The sequence below is a fragment of the Lissotriton vulgaris genome, chromosome 12 (genome assembly GCF_964263255.1).
Source record: "Lissotriton vulgaris chromosome 12, aLisVul1.2, whole genome shotgun sequence".
Taxonomy (NCBI): domain Eukaryota; kingdom Metazoa; phylum Chordata; class Amphibia; order Caudata; family Salamandridae; genus Lissotriton; species Lissotriton vulgaris.
Window position 1 is genome coordinate 714,206,995 of NC_141700.1, and position 24,800 is coordinate 714,231,794.

At 41.7% G+C, this 24,800-nt stretch overlaps 1 protein-coding gene across 1 annotated transcript in view; it reads right to left on the reverse strand.

The window, feature by feature from the left end:
• Nucleotides 1-24,800, reverse strand: part of LOC147678095 (hydroperoxide isomerase ALOXE3-like) — a 194,875-nt gene that overhangs the window by 14,574 nt on the left and 155,501 nt on the right. The window contains exons 10-13 of the mRNA XM_086946570.1: nt 22,295-22,464; nt 4,264-4,385; nt 3,726-3,826; nt 2,826-2,996 (exon numbers count right to left, since the gene is read on the reverse strand). Of these exons, the coding sequence (XP_086802696.1) occupies nt 2,826-2,996; nt 3,726-3,826; nt 4,264-4,385; nt 22,295-22,464 (564 nt within the window). The remainder of the gene's footprint in view (nt 1-2,825; nt 2,997-3,725; nt 3,827-4,263; nt 4,386-22,294; nt 22,465-24,800) is intronic.

The following is a 24,800-nucleotide window of genomic DNA, read 5'->3' on the forward strand; positions in this document are numbered from 1 at the left end:
CTGCTAAGTAGGGCAATGTCTGTGGATGCCAACTGGTGTTTGGACAGTTTGAAAATGGGTATGCTCTCCATGTTAAGTGAGGGCCAAGTGTGTGCAAGATCTACTATTGGTACCCCCACTAGTAGAAATTGTGCATCGTCTGACGTTTTGCCTTATTTTCATTCTGTCCCTGCTTCTCTCCCCTCCCGCTGCATCCTGAGTAATTTTCACCCCCCCCCCCCTTTTTTTCTCACAGATCGTAATTTGAGACATTGGCTACTTTGCATACTCTGACCTTTCTCCAAATAGCCCACAAGTACTACACTGTAAGTTTTCTCACCCTTCTACACTCATTTAATCACCTCATTCTTAGTCATTTAGCCCTGATTAGTTTTCTTTTTAATTTAGTAAGCAACATAGCCTTAATTTCCTCCTGACAGCAATCAGCCCCAGCCTTCTTTAATAAGCGTCCGCCTGCACCTTAATTGTGCCTTACTCACCATATCCTTTGCACCGGTTCAGTCCGGTGTCTAGAGTAAGTTGTTTTGATTAATCACGGGCTCCTGATTCTTCCTTCTCCTGCGCTGTGGTCTGTCAATACGTTTCAATCGGTCCTTCATGGGACGCGACCACTCTTCCCCTTTGTTCTCTGCATCTCAAGGCAATCTTGCCTCTTGTTTTCATTCAAACAGGTCTTTTTTGTCTCATGAACCAGAATGTACTTGTTTTCACTCTAGGCATGATCTTGTACCTCGCCCACAGTGTTTTTGAATTACATCTCTATCAAAGTAATGGATCACCACTGATTGAGTGCCACTTATTTACCACTCACTGCTCTAACTGGGAGCACTAATTCACTTGGGTTTAAACAACATATCTAGAATGCGTTTTGCCAGGGACCCTGTGTTTATTATGAAAGATATTTTTATAGACTCAGCTTGCTCACATATACCTTGTCCTGAAGCTGATCTTTAGCCATTGAGATCAAAACATCGACTCTTACAACAAGAACTCATTGTATTTTGTAAAAATTGTTTCTGAGGAGTTCACCTGTGTGTTGTCAATGTGATGTATATATTTTAAAAAGAAGTCACCCTCACTTATCACATCACGCTTTTTGTCACTTTTATTATGTGAGCACCTGAACAATTTTGCTGAAAATAAATGACATAGTTATTTTTGATTCTATTCTTGTCCTCGTGTATATACTTCATTGCTCCCTCCAGCATTAATTGCATATCCCTAAAATCATATCTTCTGTTCTAAATACTGTGTGCAAATTCCTGCATCTCTATCTAGGAACATTCTGGCCACATAGGAACCATTGTTTTCTCCAACTATATTTTCTTTTGTTGCAGCTCAAAACACACAGTTCCCAGTGCTGATGGCAGAAGAAATTAAAGTCTATGCTGTTCCTGAGACGTCTTGAACAGGGGGCAAGCCCTACCTAAAGCCCTTGGAGAAACTCACAAAAATAGATCGCAGAAATTCCAAGACCAGTCCTTTCACTGCCCAAGACAGAAGCAGCCACTGCAGGCCAACACAGCAAAGCACACATCAAAGTGGTAGTCCCTCCTCACAGATTATCCAGCTCTTCTTCTTGGCAGTCTTCTTCATCCAAAAGACTTCTAAAATTCAGGGGTTTGGGTCCCACTTTCTATAGCCCAAAATCCTTTGTCCTCTCAGGGAGAGAGTGTCTGTGCCCAGCCAGAACCAGTTCTGTCCTCTCTTTGTGTAGCTTCCTGGCAAGAGGTGAAGATAGCATTGTCAGAGGCAGACCAGGCCACTTCAGATGAAAGGAATTCTCCTCCCACTACTCTAACCGCAGCCCAGGTCTATTCAGCCCTTTCTTAACCCGCCTAGACTATCTGGAGCCACTGTTCCTCCCCAGCCCCTGTCAATCCACAAACCCAGCAGAGGCCTACTGGATGGCTGAACAAGAAAATACCTACTTTTTAAAAGTGGTATTTTCAAACACAGAATGTAAAAATCACCTTCACTAAAAGATGCATCTTTAGATTCTGAGTTCATGCATACTAAACTTTATTTCTCTACCGAGTTCCCAGGGCCAGTTCTGTTCATAAGATGTTATATACAAACTCCCCATTCTGTCCTATGGGAACAGGTAGACTTGCAATAGTGAAAAACGAAATTAGCAGTAATTCACTAGCAGGATATGCCACACATGCCATGGCATGTCCTACCTTTCACATACACTGCTCCCAGCCAACAGGGGTACCTTACGGGTAACATACATGTACGAAAAGGGAAAATTAGGGCCTGGCAAGTGGGTACACTTGCCAAGTCAGCATGGCATTCCCAGACTGCACACAGGCTCTGCAATAGCAGGCCAGAGTTATGTTAACAGGCTGCTTGTGTGGGTGGCACAATCCTGTGCTGCAGCCCACTAGCAGCATTTGAGTTACAGGCCCTGTCACACTCAGTGCACTTTAATAGTGACTGACAAGCAAATCATATATGTCAATCATGGAACCACCAATCCATCACACAATTTACAACAGGAGCACTTGCACTTTAACCCTGATCAGCAGTGAGAAAGTGCGCAGAGACATTGAGCCAGCGAAAACAAAGTCAAAACCAGGAGGTCAGAAAGCGAAAACTCAAGGGAAACACGCGAAGATGCCAAGTCTAGCAACAATTCAATTCTTTGGTTCATTTATTCCATCACACTGAATTAGTTATGTAACAATCCACCTTACAGGAGACATTGTTGGACAAAATGTAATTCTAGTTAATAGAAAATTAATTAAAAAAGTCACAAGTAGGTACTGTTTAACCTCAACCTGGGAGTCCTAACATATGCAAGGAGAAAATATAAAGCTTACCAAGTCACCAGGCTCCTCACTCAGAATCCTAACAGCCACCATTAAGGAGGTAGTAGTGCCCACCTCGGGCAAGATCTCGAAGATACTTTCCAGAGTTGCTGTGCCTTTGGCCTTCGGGGGAGGTTGGCGCATAGTACCAGGACTGTTTGGCATCCAGGAGAGAAAATCAAACTACAGTGGCACAAGCCCGGAAGAAAGAAAACAAAAACAGTTGCAAGTTACAATTATTTTATTTCAGTAGATTTCTATACCACCAACACATCCAGGGTTGTCAGAGTGCAATATGAAAAACTATTTCACTGGAAAAGCCAACATAAGCTTTCTGTCAGAAATCAGGATGTCAGCTGGAGTTTATATAAAAAGGAATTATCGCAGTGCAAGGGGTGATTCCAAAAGGATATGAACATCCAGTATCCTTCTTAAGGTATCCTTCCTCAGCTGGTAGTGTAACATCTTTCAAAACATTGCCTGGTTACTAGGGTGCAATGGGGAAAAGCACCTGAGCAATGACCCACCGTTACTAAAGGCTGCCCTGATTGTCTACGTTTAGATTTGTGCTCCAGTCCAAAGGTGCACCAGGCACATTAGTGAAGACCTTTAGTTCTTGGAAATCCTGAACCTCCTCATCCCTGTGGTAAACCTCTGGACTTTCTCATGTCAACTTCTAAGGTCACAAACTCACAACATTCTCCACTGATCCCCTTGTACAGATGTACGTATATGGTATTTGTAAATCGCACACCTGGTCTTGAGATAGTAAAGTACAGATCCCATGCCATTGCTTGTTAACATCAACAACTTTTTAAGATGTACAAGGTACAGATGTGTTTTCTAGACTCTTACAATCACTTGGTCATTTTTCCCCACCACCTACAGTACTAGATGCATATTCACAATTACCTGCCCACTGTTGACAGCAGCATGCTGAGCGGAACTTGTAAAAATCACCATAGTCAGATATTTGATCAATTCAGCACGGGTCTGTAGAGAAGATGGTACTCCTGAAAGAATACCAGAAATTAATTTATATAAATGCACAACACATTTAAATGTGTCAAATACTGTGCCTCATAGGCCAGTGGCAGTTAGGCATACAGTTGTGTGGTTCAAATTGTGTGCTTGGGGGTTATTTAATTTTTGGAAAGCTACTATAGATTTATATTAGGATGCTACAATCCAATGGTATTAGCGGCATTGTTGAAAGGACCTTCTGAATTTTAGTACATGAAGAAGACACAGAAAAAGAATACCAAACTGCATTGAAACTTTTAGTTTCTTAACTTTGGATGACACTTCAAGCCTGAAAATGTATAAAAGTTTTGATTTTCACAATCTATCTCAATGTTTTGTGGTACTGCTATCAAGCCATAATGAATGAGAAGAATGTGAATGGAGAGGATGAACAAAAAACCTAGGCAACAAGATCAAGCAATCATACCTGACGATTTTCTCTCCAGGAAGCCTTCTTTGAAGATCTCCCTCACCCATGCCTGAAGCTCTTGGTCCTTCTGGACAATCTCATCACCCTTATAGTAGCAGTCCACAATACCAGACACATAACTAAGAGCAAGAGAGAACGGAGTAGCATCAATGGTTGAAAGACCATATGGAATACTTCCAAATCAAGAGAGATTAAGCTCTATACCTTACTACAGAGAAAGTAAGAATTGTTCATATAACATTTATTAAACGTGTTTATAAGTCAACTGTATAACAATAGTTTAGCATGTATCTCCAACAGAAACTGACACCCGATGGGGTGGGCAGACAACCATATCTGATTGCCTTTACATAAAGTATTTTTTAATGCAGTCTTTTTTCCTCAAAGTAAACATGGCTGAATTTAAAACTAAGTTAGTTTTTTAAAAATTTTAAAAGTTGGATGTGGCTATATTGGACCACTGCTCATTTCTGAACAAGCTTTCTTTTACGTTCACAAAGGGGAATGAGTCCCTGCCGGCCCCCTTCCCCTTTGTGAATGGCTTACCACCTCAAGTCGGGAGTCCATAATTCTTCAATGTTTTGCAACCAGGTTTTAGTCATCTCGTGCCAGAGGGATATTTAAAAGGGACACCTAAATAACACTCCTTCCAAACAGTTAATCAGTATAGGATCGTTATCTCATGTTAGGGGCCAGTAAAAGTTTACTCACTCCTAAAACGTGACTGAACTCAGATTCAGAGTATTTGCAATTGTAAAGTTTATTTTGCATAATGCCCCAACTTCTTCAGTTGTGTCCACACGCTCATCACACCTCCACTTGATAGAGAAGAGTTAATATGGCTACTCTACATGTATATTTAAACAAGAGCAGACACTTAGGGCCCTATGTACAAAGCCATCTTTCATTTCCTAATGGTGCAAATCGCTATTTTGGGCCTTTAGGAAATGCAAAATGGTGTTAGGGTATGTACGAAGGGCATTTTAATGGTGCAGTTGATGCAGAAATCAAGTTTTTTGCATTTCGAAAATGGAAATCGCAAATTGAAATTTACAAATAGGGAATCGCTAACAATATATAGAAAAGATTTCCTTATTGTGATTAGTCACAAAATGACCAGTTAACCGCATCCGTGCGGCGCGAATTCCCCGCCCATGCTGACTCCGCCTTGCGCGGGCGGAGTCATGACGGAACAGTTCCGTCATCAGCACAGCTCAACCGACGCTGATGACGGAACCGTTCCGTCATCAGCATCGAAGGGGTTAAGAAACACAAATACCATCAATGTGCATTATCAGGAGATAATGAGTTGTACACTATAAAAAATTTCTAGAAAACAGAGGATAAGGACTTTGGCAGGTAGTAGGAGGAGAGATGAAAGGATATTTAGTGTGAGGGTCACCCTATTTGAGCATACTGAGGAGGGTATTTATAAGAAGTATAGACAGAGTAGTGAGGTAATTTTGGATTTAAATGCTGAGTTATATCCTCCGCTGCAAACCCCAAAGGTTAGAAGGAATGAAATCCCACCACATTTGAAAGTAATGGGTTGTCTACACAGTTTAGCTTCTGGCAGTTACCATTGATTTATACCAGTGGCAGGAGGCTGTCTGTTGTAACTTAGTTTATCTGTATTTTATCCCATGGGGGTTAGCCCTTCCTTTGTGTCCTTTCCTATCTTATGTTCCAGAGTGTTTAGGTGTTCTCTGCTCTTTCCTTCCCTCATGGTTCTAACTTGTGTCAGTTACGAGTTGGGTCATCTTGATATCTTGATTTTTGGAAAGACTGTGGAAGACCATAAATCCACCCTTAAGGAGGTTCTCTTTAGGATTCAGGAGGCGGGGTTAACTCTACGCAAAGAGAAATGTTCCTTCTTGGTGCCACAGATTGAGTACTTGGGGTATGAAATTTCCTCACAAGGTGTTAAACCTAAGAAGAATCTCTTAGAGGCGATACGTTTAGCACCTTGCCCCATTGACAAAGACCAACTTATGTCCTTTATGGGCCTCATAGAATTTTATTCTAAGTTTGTAAGCAATTCTTCTGACAAAACAGTTGTCTTGAGGTCATTGTTGAAAAAAGGTGTAAAATCTGTGTGGAATGATTCTCATGAGAAATGCTTTAATAACATCAAACATGAGTTGTGTAATGCTAAGATGTTGGCATCTTTTGATGTTAAGCGCATGTCCACTTTAATGGTGGATGCCAGTTCAACGGGATTGGGAGCTGTTCTTTTACAGGAATATAATGAAGGGTTGAAAACTGTTGCATTTGCCTCACGCACTTTGTCTCTTTCGGAGAAAAACTACTCTGTCATCGAGAAAGAGGCACTCGCTGCTGCTTGGGCTGTACAGTATTTCCGGACATATTTATGGGGTACTCATTTTAAGTTGCTCACAGACCACAAACCTCTAATTAGTATTCTCTCTCCTGGCAGTTCTGGTAAAGATTCTCCTAAACTTGCTAGGTTAGCATCTAGACTTCACGAATATCAATACGATATATCTTTTGTCCAAGGTTGGCGTAACATTCAAGCCGATTGTCTATCTAGACTTTCTGTTGACTGTCATGATAACAGTGATTTGGTTCTGCAAGATGATGTTGCAATAGCATTTGTGCAAGATGTTTTGTCATTGGGTGTGGGTACTTTTACTCAACTTGATTGGCCCTCTGCCATGTCTCAAGATACTGTTTTGAGTATTGTTATAGATATGCTCAAGTTAGGTGCACGTCGTGAAAGTTGTGTCCCTGTTCCTGTTCGTCCTTACATCAAAGTTTTGGATGAGTTGTCTTTTTCGGACGGTGTTGTTTTGATGCGAGGCGATAAGTTTGTTCCTCCGGCCTCCTTAAGATCAAAAATCATTGCTTTGGCTCATGAAGGCCATTTGGGACAAACTTTTACTCAGCGTAGAGTTAAAACTGATTTTTGGTGGCCAGCTATGGATGCTGAGATTGTTTCTTGGGTTCAGAATTGTTCCTGGTGTAAGAATAGTGAGAAGAGACTTAAGTTAGCTGGTGGTCACATTTGTTGTGAGATTGTTGTTCCTCAACGACCTTGGCATAGCATTTCCCTTGATTTTATTGGTCCCATCTCTGAGTTGCCCCTAGAGCAGCGTTTTGCCATTGTGGTTATTGACCTTTTTTCAAAGTGGCTTACCGTGAAATTCGTTCGTGATATAACTACTAACTCTACCATAACATTTTTGTCTATTTTGTTTTCTGAGGAGGGGTGTCCTCATACTTTGGTTACTGACAACGGTACTCAACTCACTTCTCTTGATATGCGCAATTTCCTGGTTGGTTGTGGTATTACACATCACAGAACTTCGCTATACAATCCCCGTGCCAATGGTGTTTGTGAGAGGGCTAATAGACTCATCAAGGGGATTATTCAGATGTCTTTGGCTTCAGGTGGGTTTTCTCACAATGCTGTTCGTGATATGGTTTGGGCGTACCGTTCTACTCCTCATGAGTCTAATGGCAAGTCTCCTTTTGAGTTGATGAGGGGTAGGCGTCCAGGTTCTAAATTGAATCCTTCCTGGTTGAAGAACAAGTCTTTGGGACTTTATGGTCTGTCTCAACCTGATCTCTCTGTGCGGAAAATTTCCTGTGGTGACCTTGTCAAGGTTAAACCTGGCAGAGTGAGTAAAGGCTTGAATAAGTTTAGAGGTCCCTATAAAGTTAAGCTTTCTTTTCCTGGTTATGTTGTTCTTGAGAATGGTGAGAAATGGAACCTTCGGAATGTGGCTTTATTTCAGAAGTGTGGTTTATCTTCTAGTTCTGTTTCCTTGGGTGGTGATTCTCTTGTTTCTAATTCTTGTGATTTGGAATTACCTTCAACTTCGGGTTACATGTTGTCTTCTTTTGAAGAGGTGCATTCTGGTCCTTCTGCTGTTCCTAGGGAAGAAGGTGGTGGTGATTCTTCTAATGTGTGCCAACAGGTCGATTCTTTACCTGCTGATGTTTTCTCTCCTTCTGTCGTAAGGGCCCCCAGAGCTCGTCGGCCTCCTCCTTATTTGAATGATTATCTGTGTTGAAATTACTTTCTTTCTTTTGGTCTTACTTTACTGTTATTGTATGTTATTGTTATTCTTCATTGTTATTTATTTGTTGCATTGTTTAAAGGGATAAGATGTGTTGTAACTTAGTTTATCTGTATTTTATCCCATGGGGGTTAGCCCTTCCTTTGTGTCCTTTCCGATCTTATGTTCCAGAATGTTTAGGTGTTCTCTGCTCTTTCCTTCCCTCATGGTTCTAACTTGTGTCAGTTACGAGTTGGGTCAGCAGGGAAGAGGATTGCTCTTATCGGTTGTACAAATAAACTACGACGCTGAGCTTCACTGATTGCTGGTATCCTGCCTCCTATTATTTACTACACTGTCACAAAGTGATTTCTAGGTACTTTCATAGATTTCTGGACGAAATGGTTTGCAAGTGAACCAATATGTTTTTTTTAAAACCTCCAAGTTATACAACACACAAAACAAAGGTTTTATCGGGTAGCACAGTTCTCAAATGTAATTGCTGTGTTGGTGGCACACATACTGCTATATATTTCCATTCTGCAATTTAATTGAATTATAGAAACTGGAAAATCACCCCTTCACTCAATGTACAGGTAGTGTGTGATGCATAATGCATCATAAGTGAACGTCTGCCCAGATTCCTAGGCAGCACACATCACTCCTTTATGTTCTGTCACAATGGAATAAATAACTGTCTGTCTCAGGGTGTATTTGGCAATGGTTTTTTAATTTGTTACATTGCTCAAAAGTAGGTTTGCCAAATAATATAATAGTTTCTCCTTCTCATATTATTCAAGGAGACAGTTCACATGCCTTGCGCCCTTGGAGACTGACACCATATTTGCATCCAAGGACCAGAAGTGAAAGGCAGTACAACAGGCCTGGGCAGAGTTTGCAGAGTCATATTACACAGAAATCTGCACAGTGACCGGAAACACTCGGTTGCGCTACACTGAGTTCCACGAGTGGGAAGAGTTTCCTGGCACACCCATTAGCATTGTGTTTTCACATCAAATACATTGCCGAGTGTGTTCTCGTGTTGAAATTGCACAAAAATATTTATAAAACCATAGTCGACCTATGGTGCTCAATTTTAACTATGGTCTTCAACATATCCGCCATTACAGATATCCCACCATCAACCATCATGGGGAAGATCTATTATAATATCAATCTATAAGAAGGGCAATAAATCTGAACCAAAGAATTACCATCCAATATCACTTTTAGATTCCTCTATAAAAGTGATGATTAAAGTGTTACTCATGAAACTGGAAGATTGGGAAAATGTACACTCAATACTCTTCCCCGGCACAGTTTGGGTTTACAAAAGAAATGGGAACATTAGAGCAATGTGTGACCTTAGATTTACTGATAAGCAAATATATATTTGAGGCAAAGGTGGCAGATTGTAGCTCTATTTTGCGGATCTAAGTGGCGCTTTTGACTTGGTCAACCCTGCTCTCCACTGGTGCCCCTGAGCCGATTATACATTTTCTTGCTAGGCTTTATAAGAAAATATTGAATACTATTCACTTCGGTCCACAGGGCAAATGTACTAATAATTTCAAGGTCAAAATTTCTGCACAATATGGTTTGCAAAGTGAACCAATATGTTTTTTCCAAACCCTCCAAGATATACAACGCACAAAACAAATGTTTTATCGGGTAGCACAGTTCTTAAATGTAATTGGTGTGTTGATGGTACACATACTGCTATATGTTCCCATTCTGCGTTTGACTTTAATTATAGAAACTGGAAAATCACCCCTTCACTCAATGTACAGGTAGTGTGTGATGCATAATGCATCTTAACTGAAAGTCTACCCAGATTCATAGGCAGCACACATCACTCCTTTATGTTCTGTCACAATGGAATAAATAACTGTCTGTCTCAGGGTGTATTTGGCAATGGTTTTTTATTTTGTTACATTGCTCAAAAGTATGTTTGCCAAATAATATAATAATTTCTCCTTCTCATATTATTCAAGGAGACAGTTCACATGCCTTGCGCCCTTAGAGACTGACACCATATTTTCCATTTTTTTCCATTTTAACAGCTTTATTCGACAATTTACAGTCATAAAAGCGATTCACAATAATACAAATGGAATTAATTATACAAAAGCATGAAAGTTTAGGCAAACATACATAGGTCATATAAATAAAACTACTTTGCGTCCCCATATGTAAAATTCATGGATTAAAATCAAATAAGAACTCATAGGAGTACGAAATAAAAACAATTGAAATATATACAAGTCTCATCATTAGGTAAAATGCCATTATAACTAGTATCCATCTTAGTATTTAATCATATAGAACATAATTAGGGAACACACTCTGCCTCCCCCCTTAGGGAGCTCATAAAAGTGAGCCTTACTTTGGGGCACCTCAATTTTTACACTCACTCTGGGATGTTAGGCGAGCCCTCAAAGTCCATGACCACCCTAAAAATGTTGCCATAGCTATTACAATGAGGGGGACAAAGAATTTTTTTAAGAATAAAAAGGATGAAAGAAGAGACCAATCAAGAGTACGATGTTTTTATTCACAACGTACAGTGACCTTATTGCTGGTTATATATTCACATCCGAAGGTTTTTCACATATTTACATACAATAGTGCCCATAAGCGTAAGGGGGTTGGAAAGGGGTAGTGTAGTGAGGGGATTTGTGAAGAATAGAAAAGAAGAAATCCTTATTTCAGTGACAAAATAAATTGAAATTGAAATCATTCATATATACATTGTTGCAGTGACTCCCCAACTGGGGGCCACAAAAATACAGCCACAAGGGTCAAATAATTCTTGTAAACCAGGCTCCCATAACAGCTGTATCAATCTTGCTAGCTGTAGAAGCTGGTATCATGGGGGTAAGTAGTCTACGTTTCGACCCTATTACAAGTAGGGGAAGTTTCCCTTACAAAACGGGTCTTCTTCAGGACAAGAGGAATAGGGTGGGCAAAATTCCTAAGGGTAAATTCAAATTACAACGAGTTAGAGGTCTGCTAGGATCCACTTTGTACAGTGGTGTGTAAATTACACAATCACTCACATATAGGACAGAGGTATTAGCAAGGGATTCTATTACGGGGCAGTAAATAGTAACAGATTGTTAAACAGTTAAAAGCAGTGAGGCAGAAAACAGCTGAACCATCCTAAGTCTAAACAAAGATAATCTTAAGTCTAAACAAAAACTCCATTTGTTAACAGTCTCGTTATCAAAAGGCCCCAAGTAAATATCTAACATAGGTACACAGTGAGCCTAGTGGTCGATATTGTGACCAAGGCTGGTGGATCCGCATGTATAAATTGACCGGCCTAAAGGGAATCAACAGTAAGAAACCGTATTAAAAATAGACATTTTTAAAGCAAAAGAATCTCCGAGAATGGTAATTTCCACGAAATTGATAGTGACTGTCAGCTGCCAGTGTTCCCAACGTGAGGGGGTCGAACATGCCTGGTCAGCATACTAAATTTAGAATAGCAGTAGAAAGTTATTACCTGGGCAGTGGGTCATGGGGGTACAAATTGCTCACTAAGAAACAAACGTGTGGAGGGTCAAGGGGAATATTTAACGACCTGTCTGCTCGCTCCCCTATTATTAGGACATGAAACACAAAAAAGAGCAGAACAGGTCAGGGAGTGGTGTATAACTAAACCAGTCACTGTGAGCCAGTAGGGTGTATATGCAAACTAGTGTCGTTGAGAATTATTGGAAAACAAAAAGTTAGAACAATTCCCATCAGACCACCCATTTGGTGGAATTTACGTCACGTGGGAATTGCTGATCAATCCAGAACACATCCAGCCATATAGTGCCGGTGTGGAACTAGACGTCAGAAAACTAGCCATGATGTTTCCCATAAAGTGGACTAAAATTAATGTGCAGTGCTTAAATTTGCTGAACCTGCCACGAAGGGTAGTTAAAAGCGCATATACCAGCGTCATATTTCGTTAAGTTAAATGCCATACTGATGGATAACTGTTCACTCTGTGCAATTGGGAAAGCGCAAACTTACCACACAGGGTAGTTAAGGTGCACTTAAAGGACTTGATTTACATTAGTAGGAAATAAACTTGTAAAATAGATGATCGCATGGTAGAATTGCTGAACCTGCCACGAAGGGTAGTTACCGCATATACCAGCGTCATATTTCGTTAAGTTAAATGCCATACTGATGGATAACTGTTCACTCTGTGCAATTGGGAAAGCGCAAACTTACCACACAGGGTAGTTAAGGTGCACTTAAAGGACTTGATTTACATTAGTAGGAAATAAACTTGTAAAATAGATGATCGCATGGTAGAATTGCTGAACCTGCCACGGAGGGTAGTTAAGAGCGCATGTACCAGCGTCATATTTCGTTAAGTTAAAATACCATACCGAGGGATAACTGGTCACTTTGTGCAATTAGGAAAGTTGTAGAGTTCCAGCGCAAACTTGCCACACAGCGTAGTTATGGCGCACTTAAAGAACATGATTTGCATTAGCAGGTGAAAACTTTTAAAACAGATGGTCGCATGATAGAATTGCAGAACCAGTCATACAAGGTAGTTAGGAGCGCATCTACCCGTGTCATAGTCTGTTAAATTAAGTGCCATGCGTGAAAGTTTTGAAGGATAGTAAGAGACTGCAGGTAGTTTTAAGGACAGTAAGAGACTACAGGTTAGCCATTTGTGCAAAACTTGTATCGGATTCATTGAGCCCACTTAGGACAGAGTCAAAGAAGGTTATCCATTTAAGTTCCCTGGCATTAAGGACAAGTCCTATGTTGCCACCCCTAGGGCCAAGTGTCACATATTCTAGTACAATCCTTCTCAGACTTTCTGGTGAGTGACCTTTTTACATACAGTGTTCAACCAAGGGTGCTCCGCTTACTTTACATCTGATGCGACTAGGGTGTTGTAGAAAACGCATCTTCGCTCTCTGCTGGGTTTGACACACATAGAATAAGTCACAGGGGCAGATAATGCAGTATATGACGTCCGTCAAATTGCAATTAGTATGGGATTTCAGTGGGATCCGGTGGTTCTTGAAGTGGAATTCCTTGGTTTGGATGGTGTTGGGGCAGGCTTTGCACTTGCCACATTTGTAGTGGCCCAGGAACGGTGGAAGTTTCCAAATTGTGGTTAGGGTAGATGTGGAAGGTGTCTCAAGGAAGGAGCGAACTACATGGTCACAAATGTTTTTTGCCTTCTTAAATGAGTGGATAGGTAGGTTGCTAGTACCTAGATCATCAGATATCAAACTCCAGTGCTTATTGACAGTTTTTTTGATTGCGTTGCTTTTGGTGGTAAAGGTAGTTACGCAAATTAATCGCTGTTCCACACTGCTGTTGCGTTTGCTAGATTGTAGCAGAGTTTCTCTTGGATTAAACCAAGCCCTTTTCCTTGCGTTTTTGATGAGACGCTTCGGGTATCCACGTTCGGTCAAACGATCCATTAGATTTTGGGAATCATTCATATAATCTTCCTTTAGTGAACAATTACGGCGAATTCTCAAAAATTGTCCGAATGGCAATATGTCTCGGAGGCCCCTGGGATGGTGGCTGGAAATGACCTTGTATTCCTAGGGCAGATTGTCTTGTCTCAAGGGTAGGTTTGGGTCGTGTGTGTACTAATATGTCCTTTAGATTCCTACCTCTCCGGTGTGCGAACATCGGTTTTTCCAGATTTAGGGGCCACATGTGGCACCCTAAATATGGAAAAAACGATTTTCGCACACCGGAGAGGTAGGAATCTAAATGACATGAGACGACCCAAACCTACCCTTGAGACAAGACAATCTGCCCTAGGAATACAAGGTCATTTCCCATGTGGAAACTGCAGCAGTTGCCATTTGACACAAAAAAGCACTACATTAACATTCAGGAACGGCACTACGTGGGAGCAGCGCAAAATGACGAACTGTAATACCAAAAACGTGGTCTATTTGAGCACGTGTCCATGTGGTTTAGAATACGTGGGGATGACCACGAGGGCTGTGAAAATACGCATGAACGAGCACAAGAGCAATGTGCGTTGCAAAAAGAGCACAACAAAGATGGCAACACACTACCTTAACGCTCAACACTGTGTCAATGACTTAAGGTGGACAATTATCGAACAACTGCCATCAGAGGTGGGTCTTTTCCAGAAGGAGCAAAGATGGGTGTTCCGTCTGGGCACCCACGTTATGGGACTTAACGATGAGGTCCCCTGGGGACAGCTGTCTAACTAGCCAACCTCATTACCTTCCACATGATGGAGGGACTTACTAACATGTTCTGGATGACATTGTATGCACAGGCCTATCAATATACTTTTTGCATCAATGATTAGTGCTCCCATCACTGCATTTTTGAGATTGTAGGCAAAGATAGATGAAATCTCAAGTTACCAAACAGTGGGTGTATAATTACATACCCTTTTATCCAAGTATCGGATGTAATTTAAGAAAAATCGGACTAGCCTCCGGTTTAAAGAAACTGTCAGAGCATTAAGGAGCGCTGGACACACAATACACATGCGCGGGGACATTCTGTCATCCCTCGCGCATGCGCAATACCGAGGCTTTGTACTGAGCATGCGCGACATAGTGGGCGCTACATGCGCATGCTCACGCCTCGCAAACGGGACCACGGGGCTGAAAATTGACCGAGTCTTGCCGGATCTGCCAAATAAGGACTTATAATTAACCTATTTTTCATTAGAAACACCCAAACAAGGGTGGATCACCCTTTTATGGGCACATACTCACATCCGGTTTTGCGTTAATGAAGCTAAACCATTGACACAAAACCGGGTATAAATACCACACTCCCTGGGTTTTACAATTCAGTTTGGCGGAGCAGCGTGTGGGGCAAGACGGTGGACAACTCGTCCCGAGTTCGTGAGTATGGAGTGTGCAATAGAAGATTTCTAAGACAAACTAAGTAAGTAAGGAACCATATTAATACCTTCATTGTTTTTTACTTAGATTGCACAATAGCAATCACCCCCCAGACGTTTTTGAATGCTCATGAAGCAAGCAAGCAATACCTGACAAGTATGACCAGAGCTTTTTTTACATTATTTGAGTGTCTATGTTTCTATGTTGTATGTCTTGTTAGTTCTTCTTTACAGGGCAAATTGAGCGCATGGTTTGTTCCAGGTCATTGCACCTGTCTGAGCTACCCGTTACCAGGGTGACCATTATATCTTTTTCTTTTTCTTTCCTCAGGTCATGCAATTTGCATTAAACTTGAGCAGAACCGCTGTAGGCACATTATATCCTTGATTTTTATACACATAATTATTTATTCTTTCACTTTTTGTTATTAACATAAATACAATTTATGAAAAAACTAGTGAAACATGAGTAAGGTGGGGAAGTTGTGCCCCCGTCCTGAAGAAGGAGCTCTGTCTTCGAAACATGTCGACGCACACAGGAGGTACTGTCCATTAACACGACTGGTCCAACCTCTCAATTCACTTCTTTTAATAGTACCAGCCCGGGGTTATTAATAAAAAAAAATTCTAACAAACCCATGAGCCAGGTATCTTTTTAATCCTTCACTATATCCCACCACTCACATAAAATATCCCTTATCACATGCATCACATGCACCACACATAGCCATAACTATAAGTGCTCCCGCGTAGTCGTAGGTCGTAGCACGCTGCATCCCGTTAGAGGGGTGCGAAGACCCCTATGATGAAGCATGACACCAAGGGGCCTTTTGGTGTGTGAGGGGTATTTTACAAAACACTAAGTGCTCTCATACCATTGTGGCGAACACTTCCCCTACACCCCCAGTAAGATTCCTTTTGTTTATGTATTCTAGTTTAAAGACAGCCCCACAGCATATTCATGCTTTCCCTTCCCCGAAAGTGTAATCGCAGAATGAATTGTGTAGTGACTGATAGGGGTCAGCTTTCCCTCTTCTGTGCTTAGTTCTCATCCACTGCCAAAGAATGCTTAACTCCACGCCCTCTTCTTGCTGATTTTGCTGATTAAGTATGATAGTTGTGTTCAGCTTTCTGGACCCCCATCCAAAGGACGATCATGAACCTCCTACTTAAAAGCTTGAGCGGAGCAGTGGATGTCAGTGTGCAAGTGTATGAAGCAACAATTTTAAAATGCAGAAAGATACAAGATTGTGTAACATCAGAAAGCTGTATATCCCTTAAAAGATTGCCATCAAATATGATGCAAATATTACAGGCAATTTTCACATGTGTGGGACACTGGCCCATTGCGTGAAGCCAGAGTTGATACCCATATCTTTGTCTTACTTTCAATCCACAATATTTTTATCTTGCTAAGAATCTTCTATTTTTTTAGCAGTTTTAGTACAGAGGATATGTTGGAAATATTCTCAAATAAATTTGCAAATAATTTGTACGTCCTCTGCATAAACGTAGGTCTTGATTCCATGTACTTAAAGTACATAAGCATTATATTAAATATAAATTCAACAAGTAAAGGGTATATAGTTGATCCTTGTGCCACTCCCACGGGCAGAGGTTTTGGAGGTGAGCACTAATTCCCTGGCTAACCTCTGTAAGATAAAAAGGAAATAATCTATCGTAAAACAGTCCCAGAGCTTTGTAGACCTCTACGACTTTGTAGAACTATAGCATGATCAAGCAAGGCAAAATCAGGGGAGAAGTCCAACAAAATTACAACCTCTTCCATCCTCCTCACCATCACCCTCCGTGTGCTGTGATTTGTGACTCTGGCCCGACTGATTTTAAGAGTATTGCTAAAGGTGTAAAGCAGTAGGAGAATGCTCTCCAGATGAGAAGAATTACTGCCCAGTGACTATAATTGAGGAGGTTTTACAGAGGTATTCACAAAAGCAATCTGCCACAACAGTACTGACCCCACTTGAGCTTAGGCTTTTTCAGGTTTCCTCTCTGACTATGGCGTTATCATGCTTGCCAACTCCCAAAGGTATTCAAACCTGCAAATCACATCTAAAACCATATAGAAGCAGCAAAAATAGTCAAACAATAAGATCCACTTCATTCTTTGCCACACACCACAATGTTTTTTCAGTGTGTGTGATTTTACTTGACTGTTTGGAGGGTCCCATGATAATGATCATAAAGTGTCTCTCGCAAACCATATTCCTGCATTACTGCAGATTTAAGAATTGAGCCTGATTTCAGGTTTACCTTGCCCCACCTCCAGCAGCTCTGAAGCACTGTATATTGCATAACTACAGCCCCATTCAAACACCCGGCATTGAAACCATCGGTAGCCCTGTATACTCTCTTCATGGCCAGCAACTAGTTTGCCACAGTGGACTTAACATTGTTTGGGGACTGGTCAGGGTTCAGTGAGTGTTACAGAAGTTAAGAATAAGAGAGTAACTGCACCAAGAATTTGCAGGAAAGCTATGGTGAGCAGGCAGCATTTCACCAATGAGCCTCCCTTATATCCATCATGACTAAGGTCTGTCCTGTCTCACCACCAACTGCAGGCACATGTGTGAAAGCCATCAGATGAGGGCTGTGAGAGCACCCCAATGAACCTGGTAAAATTCTGTCAAGAGTGTTCTGTCAACCGGCATTGTCTTGAGGGGAGAGCTCAGATAGATGCTTTAAGAGATTGACTTACTTCTTGAGAATCCTAGTAACCCTATTTCATCTCATGTATCCTCCTTTGCATGTTTTATTTCATGTTTAGTATTAAAGTATAGTAATACTATAATATTAAGGTTCCCTAGCCACTCTAGCAGTCTTTTGGCAAACCTATTTGTAGCTTGCTAGTCAATTGCTGAGAGTTATACCAGTTGATAAAGGCTCTGAACCCCAGTATAGGCCGGAGACACAGGTGAGTTGCTTTGAGGGACAGGGCCTTCACAAAGGGTATAGTGTAAGTGATATAAACGCTCTCGGAGTTTTATATCCTCAATGGGTGGAATGTTCTAATAACCAACAGGGAGTTGCAGGAAAACATTGGAATGCTGGAGCTGAATCTATTATTGGCATTCAGCTACCCAAATGAAGCACTCAACACTCCAGCATTAATAACAAATCAAAAATATATTTCATGTAATTCTAGCAGTAAAGAGACATTGAAAAAAGAAACCTGATAAGTGTTCCACAGAGAATATGATTTAAAAAAAAATAAAAACACCTAGCTTGCCAAAAATCCTCACTATTTCCATTCAGGATAAAATAACACAGACTAAGGGGCCCAATAGGATGGATTTCCGACGTAAAACGGGCCCGCCTGCCATAAGGGCGGTGGTCCCGTGGGGGCTATTAGGATGCGCCCGCCACAGTGGCGGGCGCATCCCGAATTATTAACATTATAATATAATTATAATAACATCATTATTATTAACATTATTAACAATGCTAAAAATGCATATTGTGCATTTCAATGCACAATGTGACAGGCACCCTGCGGTGCCTGTCACCTTGTACAGTGAAGTGCAGGGGGGTACCATAGGTACCCCCCATGTGCACCCTCACCCCCAGAGTCCCTGAGGGCCAGCAACGGGCCCCCACCGGACATTCCCGCAAGCCTTTCCGTGGTGGCGTTGCCGCCACGGAAAAGCATGTCCCCGCCTTCACTCTAATATGGATGGCGGTGTCTGTTAGACACCACCACCAAATGAAACCCTTTTCCGCCCGGTCAACTCCTTGACCAGGCGGAAAAGCGGCGGGCGGTCTTTCCGTCCGCCACGGTCCCCCCGCTATAGTAATATAACAGGGGGAAATGGGTGGCGGGCGGGGAAGGATGTCGGTCGGATCGCCACCGCCTGCATGGTGGTGGCGATCCACCCGACATCCTAATGGGGCCCAAAGTTTCAGTTCTGGAAATAGAAGACCTCATGGAAATAGGTGTAGAATTTGCAGCATAAAGGCTGTTGTGCTTAAGGTTTCATGTCGCACAATTGAAGTTTCCGAAGAAATAGTCTAACAATTTCTATACCTAAGGATAAGAGAATGATTCCTACATATTTTCGCAAAGTAATTTGTGGAGTTCAGTGTCCAGCATCTCTTTCATTGTAGTTGTGCGACAGTGGATTATTAGTTGGGTTGTATAGTAGTCCCCGACAAGTAATAAAGTCAATGTCCCAATAGAAATCCCATTCCAATTTATAAAAATAAAAATCTTTTAATGAACAAAATAACAATAAAGCAGCGAAAAAGCAAAGAGGAGAACCAGAGAGATTCATTTTCTGAGTATTAATACAAAAACAATTGTCCCAAAAAGCACAAAGCGCCAACTATAGACAACTAGTCATGCTAGACTGGGGCAAAAGTTAGGCTGACCACCATTGATTGCCAGTCGGATACAGATTCTGGGCTTTGCCCAGTTAAGAGTTAACTTCTTCACTTAGAACCAATTCTAGACATCAATGGAATCGTCAGTGTGAAGGCAGCAAGTGGAAGCTGGAGCAAGGCTCGAGGGCAACGCGTTGCATTTAAACAGGGTCTCAATGCGGTGGTAAACTACAGCAAGAGAAATGTTGTTTTCCATGTCATGAAGATATCTGGTGTTTATAGAGTCCTTGTTGATGGCTGTGTTAAGGAAGCTGCAGGATGCAGTTGAAACATCCTCAACAATTTCCAACAATATCCCCCTCTACCTAATCCTAAATCCAGCATGGCAAAACCTTTCATTGCTTGTTCAGAGCTCCTGTGCCCACTCTAGATGAGTGGCCAGGAAAATTAACAAACCCTCACCTGTGTTCATTTATAACTGGCAAGTCACAAAATCCCAAATGTGTGGTCTGAATGAACTCATGAATTAGACCTTGCTGGAATGAACTTGTAAGAAACTCACATGAGTGCAACTCAAAGCAACCAGGAAACTCATATGTTTATGTGTAAACAGTAAGCACTTTCAAAAGATCAGAAGAACATGGCTCACTTCTGTAGCCTCACATACAGAGAGTAAAGTGTCAAGAGAACCAGCTGTCTTCACATAACACTGGTCTTCACTCTACATTTGAGACAGCAAAACAATTCAATCAAAATGAGGAGACATTCTAATGTGGAGGAGTGTGGCTCACTGATTAGAGCGGCAGCCCCTGATGGAGGTCTGGCCCGGGACCAGGGTTCAATTCCCGGCAGGGTCCTGAGCCCAAAAATGTCCACGGACTCGAAAATTCTCGCCTCGGTGCCTACTCTAATCATGGGGTCCCACGCTGCAACTCTGGGCAATAGCTTGCTTAATCTCCACAACGGCAGCCCACCTGCTGCGGGATGCCTGGCTTTCACCTTGGGGATGCCCAGTAGGGGTTATCTCACAGGGAAAAAAGGCAGGACGGGTTCCCAAGGCAAGCGCCTTGATGCCTTCGGGTGATACGTGCGCTATATAAGTCGCAATACATTTACAATGTGAACAAACAAAGATTTGCTGAACTGGCTTATGAATAGTTTACACATTACAGGACATACTAGTAATGAGAATATATTAACCATCGAATGGCAGAGAACTGACCTTTTAGTCAAACAAACTACACAACACTGTTGGTTAGCTGAGCATTCCTCACTTTAGTCTGTCACATTCGGCTACTTGTTGGTTCACTACTAAGCTTTCCCCTCCCACATGGTAGGTTGAGTTTCATCATCCTAGGAGTCCTTAAACCCACACTTCAACAACATACCCACTGTTTCACTTCTACATATTTAACTTGGTTTGATCATTCCCTCGTTTGGGTCTTTGCTTCACCTTTATATGGCAGTCACTCATTGTTCTACATTTCCTTTCACCACCTACCCATCCCCAATCTATCTGCCTGTCTGTCTAAAGGCTTTTGGATGATATGTTGCTTCCTCTGCAGTCATCCCTCTTGTATCTGTGGCTACCAACCATGGTTGCAATTGAATCAGAATTAACATGTCAATATCTATTACTCACTGCTTAATTTGCCACTGCATATTGCATCACCCATTGACAATGACAGTAGCAATACAACTGCTAATCATAAAACTCATACAAGTGTGAAAATTCTAACTAATCCAGTCCTCCCAAAGCTATAAGAACGGCTTGGGTGCCAGGTTTTAGGCATTTTTAATGTATATTAAATTTTGTTCACATCTCTAAACTAGACACACAGCGACGCCATGAGACACACTGTCTTCAGTGCCAGTGCTGACAATGAAGTGACAGTGCCGACACCAAAAACCAAAGTCTCATATTAAGCACTGCTATTACTCAGACTTGATTCTCTAAATCCCAATTTCAAGCATTGGCATTTCCACACCTCAGTTATTCATGTTCTGTATATAGGGTGCCGGGCCTATTATCATTCCTCTTTTTGTCCTACTCGTTATCAGATGACCGTATTCTAAGTAGGGACTTTACTCTTCATGTTTTTTCCCTTCAGTCCCTTTTATAATGACTTCTTACCTCTTGTGGGCTTCAATTTCATTGCTTATGAAATCCATAGCAGATCACTAAGTCATCATTGATTTGTCATTTATCAACAATTAACCTCCTTTTATCTTCTGCTTACCTGTATTTTAATTGGTTTGCCTACCTCTCAAGGATATCGGGACACTACATTTCCACCTCTTAGTTTTCATTTGACAAACTAATGCATTCTGGGAGTAGTAGTTTTAATTCACTATCAAACGTAGAAGTACAACTAATGATCTGTTATTATACAATCTGAGATTCAAATATCACAATAAAATGGAGTGATGGGAAAATTCTGCCAAAGGCTTCCACTGCCCTCTCTAGATCTTGGTTGTTCTCAGCATCAGCCTAAAGCTGTGGACAACATTATCAATGTTTCTATAACGTTCTCCCATGCAAACAGAGGTTGATCTACTTTTTTCCAGGACTTTTTCCCTCTTTTAGCTATTTAGTTTCTGTGTCTCATTTGAATTTTGGTACAATCTTTCAATCCCAAATATTCTTTGTTATTTGTAAATGGACTTCGAGCTTTTCACATTTTACATATAACACTTTGAGTCAAGGCATTCAAGAAAAATTAAAAACAATATTATAACCCATCCCTGGAAGCAACAAAAAACCACCAGTGACAACAAAATCATGCCTCACCGCTCAATGGCTGACCAGATCTTCAACCCATCATCTCTGTAGTAAAAGTTGGGCAAGGACTCAACCTCACGGGATTTGAGATCGTCTGTGATGCAAATGGAAGTGTAGGTCACGGCCTGCATGTCTCTCGATATAAGCTCAGCAAGTCCTGTTAGTCCTAATGCCGAGCTCTGTGGGTGAAAATTGCAGTTTCTGGTTAGGTCCCTTTTCTAGGATGCGCCTGACTCTTTTACTCCTGGACCAAAGTCATCACTTTATACATTTTGTCAGCCGTTCTGCTCTGTATCTAGGGTGTGTGTCAATGTTTTGCTCTTGTAGATTTGAGTGTATAATAATATGCCACAGAGGTGGTGATGGGGGATTTATCAAATTAATAATACATTGCACAGGATGGTAAAAATCCAGTTGCTTTGGCTACTGATAAACTGAGTTTGCATTACAAATGATGTAGCTTCATTCACTATTTTGAGCAAAACTCTGTATACTGCTCCTTGTGAAGCATTTGGCATAAAGAATGTGTACAGGTTATTTCATAACTAGTGTTTGGAGTGGTGTCAAATGTGTTTCTGTGTTGTCTGCCAATGGTGAGTCCTGTACATAGCAATGTCGAAGCTTTTCCATATTACGCTGATTATATGAATTTTTGTGTTTGAAGTTTAGTGTTTGCAGTAGATTCATAATATATGTTGTGCTTTTAGTGTACCATCCTTTTAAGTGACCAATATGGTACTGTATGTAAAATGTTCTGTTCTGTGATTAAGTATGAAAAATAGATAGTTGTAAGTACTTGTACCACAATAGCCAAGTACAAGGCATCAATATGTATCATATTTAATGACTATACCTACACCCTCTTAGTATTTGTGAACAAACTTGTTTAATAAAAGATTGACTAGGTAAAGTTCTTCTTCATTGAACACAATGCTCACAAATTTGAAAATGAACCAAGTCCCACAGGAACGATGATGTGAGAATATGGCACAGAAGCAACATTTATGAATGAGCAAGGCCAATCCTAGGGGCCATAAGCCGGACTAGAGGTGGCATGGTGGTGGCAATCTAAGAGTGAGGACACAATGGGGGCGTGCATGTGGGCACTATTGGTCAAAGCTAGCTGGTTCCCATCCAGGTTAAGAGATGCCCACCTAAAGGACAGGGGACAAACAGTTTTTTCTACAATGTGCAAGGTATCTAGAGGTTGGAATAGTTTATTTTCCAGGTTTATGTGGTATTCATCTGTAGGTAAAAAATCACAAACAGCAAAGCATCCAGCCTTCAAGTCATGACTTCAGGATTAGTAGCCCTACTCAGATACAGCCACCGAAAAGCATCTAGAAGTAAACCCTTAACCCCTGGTCCTGTGCACTGCTTCCCCCACTACTGCTGACTAGCTTCACACGTTAGGGCTTCAGTCCCTCCCCTGAGGCCTTCTGTTTGGACCCGTTGTCTGGGATTGCTAGCCACTTTAATCTTTGGCCCAACATATGTGCACCCTCTAGTGTTGAGACAGGCTGTTGTTTTGGTAATGTAACCTTAAATCTTTTGTTTGTATTTATTTTCTGCTACTGCTGATAACTGTATAGTTTAACTTGATTTCTTCTGATGCTAATTGTAATTACTTCCTGCTATTGCTGGTATTGCATTGTATTTAGAGCTACTGCCCCTGCCTGCCCCAGCCTATTCCCCTGCTCCAGCCGTTTCTGCCCTCCCTGACATCCCCTCTTACCTCCCAAATACCAGGATTGGTTATGGAGGCCTCTGTGTGGCCACGCCACTGGCGTAAAGGTGTGCCAAAAGCAAGCTCATCTGCACCCTTCGGCACCAGGACCGCACCTAGTGACAGGAACCCTGGCCCTTTCGCGCTCCCACAGATACTCCATCACAGATCTTTGTGCCTTGAAACCCAGGCACAACATCTGCTGCCTCACATCACCACACTACATAGCAGGACCTTTCATCTGCATTCGCTGCCAGTCCGATGCCGCCCCAGCTCTGTCCAACACCACAGCAAGCAGCACCATGTCAGCCCTGGATGCTGACACCCCCTGTTGATAATTCAGCTGCTTCTGTTGAACACCAGATCGCTCTGCAAACATGCCACCAAAGTCTGGGACACCATCTCCACCCTCGCACCTGAAGTGACCTTCAGTACAGAGACCTGGTTTGCCCCCACATTGGCTCCAGACATTGCCACTGCGACACCCAGCGGCTGCCAGATGAAACACATTGACCGCACCAACAGACACAGAGGTGGCATCAGCCTCATACACAAGGAATCGATCACATGCACCATCACAGATGACGAAACCAAGCCGACCACGGAACACATGAACTTTCAGCTCTCCACCGATCAGAAAACCTCTATCAAAGGCACTGACGCCATCGCTGAATATTTCAACCTGCTCTCCATTGAATCCGAACACTGCGTTTTCCTGAAAGACCTCAACTTCAACCTGGACGACTCCACTGATACCAATTCCACTGACCTCATAGAAAGATTAGACAG